Source organism: Vigna umbellata, chromosome 2, assembly GCF_029865625.1.
Source record: "Vigna umbellata cultivar VRB3 chromosome 2, Vumbellata_1.0, whole genome shotgun sequence".
NCBI classification, from domain to species: Eukaryota; Viridiplantae; Streptophyta; class Magnoliopsida; order Fabales; family Fabaceae; genus Vigna; species Vigna umbellata.
This window is the reverse complement of record NC_142166.1, coordinates 42772632-42782732: the sequence shown is the minus strand read 5'-3', so window position 1 is coordinate 42782732 and position 10101 is coordinate 42772632. Positions and strand designations below refer to the sequence as shown.

The following is a 10101-nucleotide window of genomic DNA, read 5'->3' as shown; positions in this document are numbered from 1 at the left end:
ATATTGTTAGGATTGTGTTTTATCTAATAAAAGAAAGAAAGAGAAGTGGTAGGAGCGTGGAACGCAAAGGCGATGAAGGAAAGAAGAAGAGTTAGGGTTGAGTCGTCTGATTCTGATTCAGCTGTGAGTGTGCCAAAAGGTAAATGGTAATGCCATTCCCTCCCATTGCCACCACCATCACCGATCACTCTCCTCTCTCTCCCTAATTAAAACAAAATAGAAAAATTAAAATAAAGAAAAAAGCGTCCACTAAGGTTGAGGCACGTCACCCATCTCTCCCTTCACCTCGCTCATCTCAAATCCATGCTTCGGAATTAGGGTTTCCATTTGGATTTTGTTCTTCTGCTCTGTTCTGCTCAGCTCTGCTCACTCCCTTAAGGGGAAACGGGGAAAGGGAAAGGGATAAGGATGAGGGTTTGGGGATCGGAGATCGTCTTCGCCGTGTTGCTCTGTGGGACCCTCTCTTCCACCGCTCAACCGCATCATCATAGGTTTTCTCATACCACCACCACCGCCACAGTCTGTCCCGTTCATTCCCTTCTCGATTTCGTCTTAGGGTTTCCAGATTCCACATGCCCTCTTCCCGATTCTCTTGGATCCATTGCCGTCACCGAGGTAATTCTTCCTCTTTTTCTTTCTTTCTCTTCTAATGTATTATTGTAATTTTTCGATTACAGTATTTGTATTTAGTTATTGAAGCTTTGCATTGCTTATGAGCAGGGAGATGAGGTTTCTTTGCAGAAGGCGCTGAATATGGTTCACAAGAATAATCACGAGTATGTGGCTGTGCTCTTCTATGCGTCGTGGTGCCCTTTCTCGCGCGTGTTTAGACCGGTTTTCTCCGTACTCTCTGCACTGCACCCTTCCATTCCTCATTTTTCTATTGAAGAATCCTCGGTTAGGCCGAGGTTTGTTTATTGCGTTTTTGCCTTCGTTTCTTTCTTTTGTTTGTGTATTCTTTCAATTGAGTGCCTATGCGATTCTTGCAGCATACTGTCCAAATATGGTGTCCATGGTTTCCCTACACTGTTCATTTTGAATTCTACCATGCGGGTTCGGTACCATGGTTCTCGGACACTTGCTTCGCTCATTGGTTTCTACAATGATGTTACCGGTGAGGCACACTATTTTTTTACCACTCCTTATCTTATCCATGCATTGGGATTTGTGTGCTGTCTTCTAGTGTACATTCAACTTTTAATTGAGATTCGCACATGTTAACTCATCTTCTAGTGTACATTCAACTTTTAATTGAGATTCGCACATGTTAACTCATTCAATTCACAATGGGGTTTTAATTAAATTTGATCATAGTGATTAATCCGTATATAAAGGTTCCAAAATCTACATCAAAGCACAAGCATGATTACGATAACATCTGATTTCCGAACATGATCCCATGAAAGATTCGAGAGATTTATTTGACACAAAGGGAGATAGGTTGTATTCAATTTGTTGAATCATGTAGACAGTTTGGTTTTGGTTTTAAGATTGAATTTTAATATTCAATCATTGGCATACTTTGGCTGTGGCTTATTGTATTGTACTGCATTAAAAGAATCTGTAAATTTTATCACCGTTTCTTTCATGTGAAAGGGGGAAGCCTTTGTGTCTCGAGGGTGTGGTGGCATAAAAAGTCAACATGCCATAAAAGAATCTATGAGAACTTCAAAATACTAGGGAATTTTAACCTATGTGGCTAGGCCCAGAAACCACAGTAAAATTTGATTGATGAGAGACTTTGGCCATACCTTATTTAATCTTTTACTACAATCAAGTGATTACTATGTATTTCACTTGAAGGGAAACTGTTGCATTGCAGCTTGGGAGTGCAGGCGTGAAAGCGCACATGCTTAGATACTGAATGGAGTACTCCAGAATCAGGAGTTTTAAATTGCAGGGGGGATATGGTCAATCCCATAGGCCACGGTGTACCCTGTTTCAAACTTGGATCTTCTTGCTCATAGAAGAATAAGTTAGAAAATACAAACACTAAAAAACACATAATGCTGCTGCTCTCAATCATGATGATTCCGAGATTGAAGAAGCCATGGTTACATGGTGATTGTGGCACTAGAGGTTGGATAAGGTGTTACGTGTATTTAGCAAGGAAGATGTCATTTTTCTATGATAATGTGTCAAAAATGTTTTGTTGAGTTTTGGACTTTGCTAGAGCATCTCCATTGCAGGGGTCTCATACACTGGGTTATAAGATTAAGACCTATGTCTTATAAGATCTCCCCATTGGAGTATGTTGACATTGCATAAAAGAATCTAAGTTCTTAAATAAGACCTTGGTCATGAGAATAATTTTTTTTTATATCTTTCAAATATACACTTTAGCCAACAACCAAATAAAACGTTAATGAGAGTGTGGGTCTAAGATTCTTGCATTGGAGTAAAAATTGCAAAAGGGTCTTGAAAGTGATGGGGTATAGTGGAACCCCCAAAAATTAAATTTAGACCTCGTAGAATGACTCCTGTAATACAAAATGCTCTATGATCCGGTTCGTTGTACTTAGATTAACATTGTCCAACAAGTCGTCACCACATTTACTGACACTAACACCCTTGTTGTCAGCACTACCACCAACATAACTTTAAACTAAAATTTAGGAAAAACGAACTTTTAAAACTAAATATCCTAATCTAAGACCTACTTTCTAAAAACTAAAGATTGATTGTAGTTTATAAATTTTTGAAACTTTCAATTAAAAACCATCCTTAACGTGACCTAAGAGAGGGTTGAAGAGGTTGTTGATTTTAAAACTTTGCTCTTTGGGGTAGGAAATTTAGATTCTTTATTTTTGGTTAAAAACCCCAATGAAAATTCCTAGCATTTTGGAAGTTCTTTTTTAATATCCAGGAGAGGCATTGTGGTAAATCATTTTTGCTGTCCCAAGTACGTTACCTCTTTTAAGTGGTTTGATAAAAACAAGATTTTGTAGTTCTGTTATGCTGTAGCACATCCTTTTCCATTTTTTTTTTGCAGTATCACATTTTATTTTCCTTATTTTGTTGTATTTAGTTCATTCTTTGGCTGTCATTGTAGGGATTAGGATTGATTCACTCGATCAACTATCACTTGAGAAAATTGGTCGTTCTTCCACTGATAAAAGTCATGGTAACACCGAGCCAGAAAGTTGTCCATTTTCATGGGCTAGATCTCCAGAAAATTTACTGCGGCAGGAAACGTATTTGGCTCTGGCCACTACGTTTGTGGTTTTGAGATTACTATACTACTTTTTTCCTACGCTGCTTATATGTATTCAATTTGCTTGGAGAAGGGTCATCCAAAATATTATATTAGGGAGCTTACTGGAGCATCCTTTGATTTATTTGAAGCGGCTAATACAGTCTTTTAACTGCTTGAAAGAGCCGTGCAAGAGAAGTAATCTGCAGGAAGGAGCAATGAATGCTAGAGCATGGGCATCCAAGTCCCTAGCCACCGTTTCAATCGGAGAGGAAAGTAGCAGCCGCGGGATGCACCAATGAGTTGATTTTACCTAGCGGATGTCCTTGAAATATTGGAGATTTGAATATACCCTATGAAAGTCTTGGCTGCAAGTTCTGCCATGTACTTTTCTTTCATGATCTTCTCTTCTCACCCTTGGATCTTGTGCTTAGTGAGGTCAATTATGTTACTGAATAATGTAATCGACCCTTAAATGTCCAATATGATCAAGAAATACTTCATTCAGCATTCTTGAAGATTGAGACTTACATGTGTATAGTTTAAATGTAGCAACTCGAGCTGAAATCTGCAATTCTTTGACTTGTAGGTTTTCTTGAAGGTCAAATCTTTTGATCATCAGTTCATAAATTTATTTTTGTTGGGAATGAAATTATTGTAAATCCCGCATAATACTTATTTTGATGCATTGTTGATGTACTCGGTGCGTGTTATTTGTAGTTCAAAAATAATAAGATTGGTGGTAAGCTGATTAAATTGTCATATATAGAAGTAATTTATATCAGATTCTTCAGCAGTCTCTTTGATTCCTTTCCCCAGGAGAAACTATTGATATTTACGAAAGAGACTGAACGAGTCAGCGCACTTTATAAACATTTGCATTTGCAATCTGATGTGATTAAACTACGTATTGCATTTAGTGTCATCGTTTATAATCCGCAAACAGAAAATGTGAGTGAAAGCAAAGTTTCCTGCAAATTTATATCATTGTATCATAGCATGTTGATTGATCTCCATGGTGGAATTACAGAGTTTACAGAGTCAAAAAAAGGATTCTGGGCTAACATCATCGACGAAAAACAATAATTCATTCTATTTATTAGAACATCTAAAAAGTTTTTTTTGATTCTTTTTTGTAAAATCGGAAAACAAGAAACATAAAAAAATTATAGGAAGTTATAAGTAAATGAATGTTACTACCAGGTGGGAATAATAAGATTTCTCTTTTATCCCCTCATTTTCTTATTCTTAAGGATTTCATAAAAAAAGAATCAAGACAGATTCATTTGCATTCGTGATGAAATAAAATTTTAGCGTTTTAAGATGATTTTCATTAATTAGATTTTGTAAGAGTTTGTTCTTCATTGTATATGTCGCCCGCCTTCAAGTGAAGTTTATATTAAGAAAGAAAAGTTAACAAAACACTCAAAATTAATGAACCGCCTTTTTCAGGTTAGTTCCAGTGCTAGGATTAATAACAGTAAACCTTCATGCGATGCTATAAGTTTAGTATTGCCAATTATGATTGTAGGTTCGTTTGCTTCAGAATATAAATATATATATATATATATATATATATATATTATATATATATTTTAAAATATCAACCGTACAAATTATTAATTGTTTTACTTCTAAGATGATTGTTATACAAATTAATAAATTTATCACACGTGATAAATTTATTCCTCATTCGGCATGCCAAATCATTATAGAGAGCAATCTCAACATGTTAAAATCGAATATACTGCAGCACTTCCCTAAAAATACATCAAAAAAAGGTAAGTAATAAAAATAAAGTGGATTATCATTCCAAAATTCACTCAAATGAAAAATTTATATAAAGAAAAGTCAAATTTGTCTTTAACAATTGATTAAAAAAATGGTTAATAAATTATTAGCCAGTTTGTATATTAATGATAGGATAAATTACGTTTACATCATCAAAACAATGCATAGATTAAGTATTCCATTTAAATTGATAAAATTAATTTTGAACGGTTGAATATAATTAGGATGTATCTTAATATTAATGGTGAAATTTATTTCAGATATTTGCCGAAGTTTCAAAACCCCCATGACATTTCAAATAAAACCACGAACAACATATTTTATGTTATGTTGATGTTTTTCAAAGCCTTTAATTTGTAAACTAAAGGGAAGGTTTGTCAGAGACTTTTGTTTAAGTAATAAATATAAAAATGTTACATTGAAGAGTAGGATATGAATATAAAGGTTTATTTATTATATTTGCTTTCAATTTTATCAGTGTAAGTTTATTGATTTTATAATAATTTATTAAAAAAATGAAAAGGATTTCTCGTTAGTTGATAGTATACAAAAGAAAAAAAAGCCTCTTTAACAACTTTTTTTTACAACTTTTTTACATCAAAATACGTAGTAATTTGTGATTGATCTGTTTCAAATATACCAGCCAATAAAACAGTGACACTTTATAAAAAAGTTGTTAAAATATACAAAACTTTACATTAATAGTGATAACATGTGAACTTTAAACCATTTCCCTATTTGAGCACTTTCGTGAAAAGGGTGAGAGTTCAATCTCGCACATAAGGTACAGCTTTAGCCATACCAGTGAAACATTTGACTAACATGTTCAAAAATCTTTTAAGCAATCATACAATATAGAAAACAAGGTTTAAAAGAACATGACACTTAAGAAATATAATTTTCAGGAAAGATAAAAAACATTATGAATACCAAACGCCATGATAATTAATCTCAGTTTTGGTGTTCATTATTTTTTTGTGGCAATGGAATGTCCTCATATTTTAGTTTTCACATGCACTAAGAATCAAAGATGTTTTTGTTCATTGAATGACAGTCTTTGGGAACCTATCATTTGAAAAAAAAAATGGAACAAAGGAAAAAGGGTTGATGTCTATCAAAGAATGTGGAATACAACCGTGAATAGGACCAATCATCCTAGCACTCACTATACCCCAATCGATAACTAAAAGCATATTCGTCTTTTACACAGCCGCTAGGTCTTTTATGAAGAATCAAAAGACAATATACAGCAGACTCTGAGCAATCACACTTTTGCAGAAACAAATGAAAAACATTCTCAAACCACAAAATCTGATAAAAGAAAGCAATTTTAGAGCTTGATAAACCCTTCTATTTTCCATGGAAAATTACCTATTCAGAAAAGTTAAGGACTAACCCAAACATCATGTAATATATGTTGTTTGGTCTGGACCATTTCATAGAATGTACCTTTATTGCTTGCTATAAACTGCACCCCAATAGGACACTTGGTTTGAAAGATACCATCACCTGAATTTAACCACAACACAAGATATATCATCTTTACTATCTCTTTTTAATGCTTCAGCAGTAAGTTGCTTAGCTGCCTTCTGTGGGTCTTTCGATCTTCTAGCAATATCCACAGCGTCTTGATTAGTCATTACCTGGTTTATCACATGCGAATAAAGTCTTGTTTCGATTTTATATTGAACTTCTAAAAGCTAGAACCATGAAAACAACAATACACTATTGTTTCACCTTCCAAAGTCCATCACTTGCAATTATTAGAATCTCAGTATCAACATCTATGTCAGTGTTCTGCACGTCAGGGTCTGATCGCAAATGTGACTTGAGACTCTTGTCACCAAATGCTCGAGAAACAGCAAGTTGTCCATTTACTCTAGGCACATCACCTTGCATCATCATCATTAATGTTACATTGAGTATCTATGTTATGGTGACTTTGTGCTGTCAAAAGTGTAGTCTCACTAAAACCACAAGCATTCAGTAACCACTATTTTAGTGGTGATTTCACAGTCAAGACAAAAAAAATATTAAGTTCATTGGTGTTGTTGCAGTTCTTTGATATTAGCACTTGAATACAGTTAATTTCCATCAGTAAAAATCTCTTGACTTTTGGACATATGGTTACAGGAAAATAAAGAAAAAGAAAATTTCTCAGAAACCTTTTATGGAATGCTTACAAATTTGTAAGAAATTACTTTTCTATTTGGATACTTCAGGAATTACTTCCATAACCTCCCCACAGCCCCGTAAAAGGAAAAATTAGATCAAATAAGGGTACAACAAACTTTCATGTTAAAATAGAAAGCTCCTACCACGCAAAATTCTTTTCCAAGTAAAACAGCAGTCACAAAGCAGTATGCAATCTACAGAAGACCATAAAAAAATATGCACTCGAATTTAGTTGTGATTTATAAAAGTACTTGAACTCATATACTTTCAAATTCATTCTATAGCATATTAAATGACTAGAATTCAGAAAGAGAATCACAAACTAAGGAGAATATTGTTCTGCAAGGTTAATTAATCTAATTGCTTGAATTCATCGTTAATTTGCTTTGTCTTATTTGACATCAAAAGACAAATTCAAGCCCCTTCTCTAGAGTATAATAATAATAGTGAGAAGACACTCTTTCTACCATCAAATGGGAGCTACAAATTAAACAAAAAGTGAAGATCCATACAAGAATGCAAAGGCACATAGACTCCAAAAATTGAAATATTGGAATGGAAGCTTTAAAGTACCTGGCAAATTAGAGACAAAGCCACCTCTATTCTCAATGCTGCCTCGTTCCATGTTTGGCTCGTGGTCTATAGTCATTTGTAAAGCTTGACCTTTTCTAGAAAGAACAGCTCGTGAGTCTCCAACATTAGCTATCCATAACCTTCGCCCATTGATCAATATAGCAGTTACGGCTGTTGATCCACCACGCCCAAGGTCAGAACTGTTTGATAGAATTTCCTGATCTGTGATCTCGTAAGCTTTTGAGATGGAAAGAGTGGGGTCTTCCCAAAATTCCTCCTGGGGTATTAGATGAATTAGAACAACGTAACAATTCCACCCTGAATTTTGATCTCAAATACTGAAAATATATTCATTATTTTTCAGAACACGAAAGAGTTTCAACCAACCTCCCGCAGAATGTTGGTAAACAAATGTTTCTGTAAGTAGGCAGGCACACGGTCACCCAAATGGCCATCATAGATAGCAAATAAACCCAATTCATTGTCTTTTATCTGAGCAAACTTGGCAACATGATAATCCTCCATTGGGTGATTAGCTTTCCCTTTTACAAGGCTGAAACCATACTTTATTGAGCCTTCATGATTTTTCCCCTTACCAGTGCTGGATGAAGAACGTGCTGCTACAAGCTGTAAAGCAACCAACACAAAGATATTGAATAGTCCTGCTAGTACAGGTGACATATGTAGAAGGTAGGATAAGTATTTGATTGCATAACAAAGCCGCCTTCATTGCATTAACAACCCCCTATCAAACACAAATAGAACCTTTCAGAGTTCTTGGAATGACCAAACAAAAAAATGTTTTATTGGATGCATCTTCACGCTAAATTAAAAACTTCTAGGCTAGTTGTCTTCTAAAATTAATCACTGAATCAGTTTATTTCCTGGTCATCCCAAAAGACAGATTTCTAATCCCAATAAAAACGAGGATGCAGACAAAACATGCGTAGGATAACAAATTTACATTACCAGCCAAGCAAATTTGATACACTAAAATTCTAGATTCAGACAGGGCAGACTGACAGGAAAGAGTGAACCGCTCTCCTTCCAAATACAACAAATACAGGATTCCAACATAACTATTGTAACGCAATAATGAAGAATTCACAACACTGAAATTTGGTCAGATAATTCGAGTTTCCCCCGAAGCCAGTGACCAACAAAAAGTAGGAACACAGCCATATAGTTTCCACCAAACTCAATATACAACATATAACGTTTCAAGCGTAAGCTCGAGACTACTAAGAGCACAAGTTACATTCTTACCTGAGAGTAGGAAGCCTTAAAACAGCACAACTTATCCATGAATGAAAAGAATGAAAATTTGAGCAGCTACTTCAACCAATTCTCAGCACAAACCTCTTGGCTGACACCTTGAATCCAAATTTCAAAAGAAACCCACTTCCGGGTTCCGGAATCACAATCTGTATGATAAAAGAACCCAAAGACAATTCTAAAAAAAAACAGAATTTTAAAGAACAACCCGAAACCCAGAAAAACCACTACACGAAGCAGTGACAGAAGAAAAGGAAAAAGTGAGCTAACAAGGAATCTAAGCTCACCGGTCCAATCAAAATTGAGAAAGGATTGAACTTGCAGTTGGAGTGGGATAGTCCATGCGGTTTGTCTTGGTAGTTTGCGAAAGCTGAATTACAGAAGCGAGTGAGATGAATGGGAGAGGGAGAACATAAATAAAGCAAAGTGATAAATTTTTGAAGGTTGTGTTGTGTGTGAGACAGTAAGGAATCGTATGATGCCTATGTTTGTTTCTCTGTTATGATATTATTATGTAACCGTTTCGGGAACCTTAAGCTTCTCAAAGACGAAAAAAAAAATTATATTTCTCTGTTGGCAAGGAAAAAGGGTTCAGAAGCACATACCAATGACTTCTTTCTTGTTGACTTTTCTAGTTTTCCACTATATTATAAAATAACCATCTTTATTTCTTTCTTTAAAAAAGCTTAGTCAGAAATTTATTTCCCTCTTCAGAAAGAAACTATGATTCCTAATTTAAAAACCACCCGGATCCTGTAATGAATATTATATTATATTGTATCGTATCATATTTTATTATTTTTATTATATTATTTTTTAATCTTAACATATATGTAATGATTTTGTTTAACATTAAAGCAATTGTAAGAAAAAATTAACATTATAGTGAGACTTACGCGGTTTTGCATTGTGTGTGTCTATCATTCTCCTGTTAAATACATTCCGTCGTGTTACACACTTCTTAACTTATATATCCTTTTTTTTATATATTTTTTAATCGTTTCAGATTAACAGTTAATATATTATTGTAATTAAATAAAATATTTATGGTCTTTACAATGACTCAAATTAACTTTACCATTAACTTTCCTTTC

At 34.5% G+C, this 10101-nt stretch overlaps 2 protein-coding genes across 5 annotated transcripts; one reads left to right on the top strand and one right to left on the bottom strand.

Moving 5' to 3' along the window:
• On the top strand, nt 1-3955 carry LOC124836765 (5'-adenylylsulfate reductase-like 4). Of its 2 annotated transcripts, XM_088106921.1 has the most exons (5): nt 380-615; nt 721-908; nt 990-1114; nt 3053-3492; nt 3596-3955. In XM_088106921.1, the coding sequence occupies exons 1-5, from the start codon at nt 409-411 to the stop codon at nt 3650-3652; spliced, it is 1017 nt and encodes a 338-aa protein (XP_087963047.1). In that variant the 5' UTR covers nt 380-408; the 3' UTR covers nt 3653-3955. The 2 variants fall into 2 exon arrangements, with proteins under 2 accessions (XP_047167920.1, XP_087963047.1); XM_047311964.2 differs by having other exon boundaries at nt 1-615; nt 3053-3955.
• Nucleotides 3956-6113: 2158 nt separating this feature from the next.
• LOC124836772 (Protein phosphatase 2C family protein) lies at nt 6114-9547 on the bottom strand. 3 transcript variants are annotated; one of them, XM_088106919.1, is made up of 6 exons: nt 9295-9547; nt 8999-9185; nt 8120-8477; nt 7733-8009; nt 6722-6876; nt 6114-6627 (listed from the first exon to the last, which is right to left on the bottom strand). In XM_088106919.1, the coding sequence occupies exons 3-6, from the start codon at nt 8411-8413 to the stop codon at nt 6490-6492; spliced, it is 864 nt and encodes a 287-aa protein (XP_087963045.1). In that variant the 5' UTR covers nt 8414-8477; nt 8999-9185; nt 9295-9547; the 3' UTR covers nt 6114-6489. The 3 variants fall into 3 exon arrangements, with proteins under 3 accessions (XP_087963045.1, XP_087963046.1, XP_047167927.1); XM_088106920.1 differs by having other exon boundaries at nt 8120-8359; nt 8999-9105; nt 9295-9546; XM_047311971.2 differs by having other exon boundaries at nt 8120-8359; nt 8999-9156; nt 9295-9545.
• Nucleotides 9548-10101: the final 554 nt, after the last annotated feature.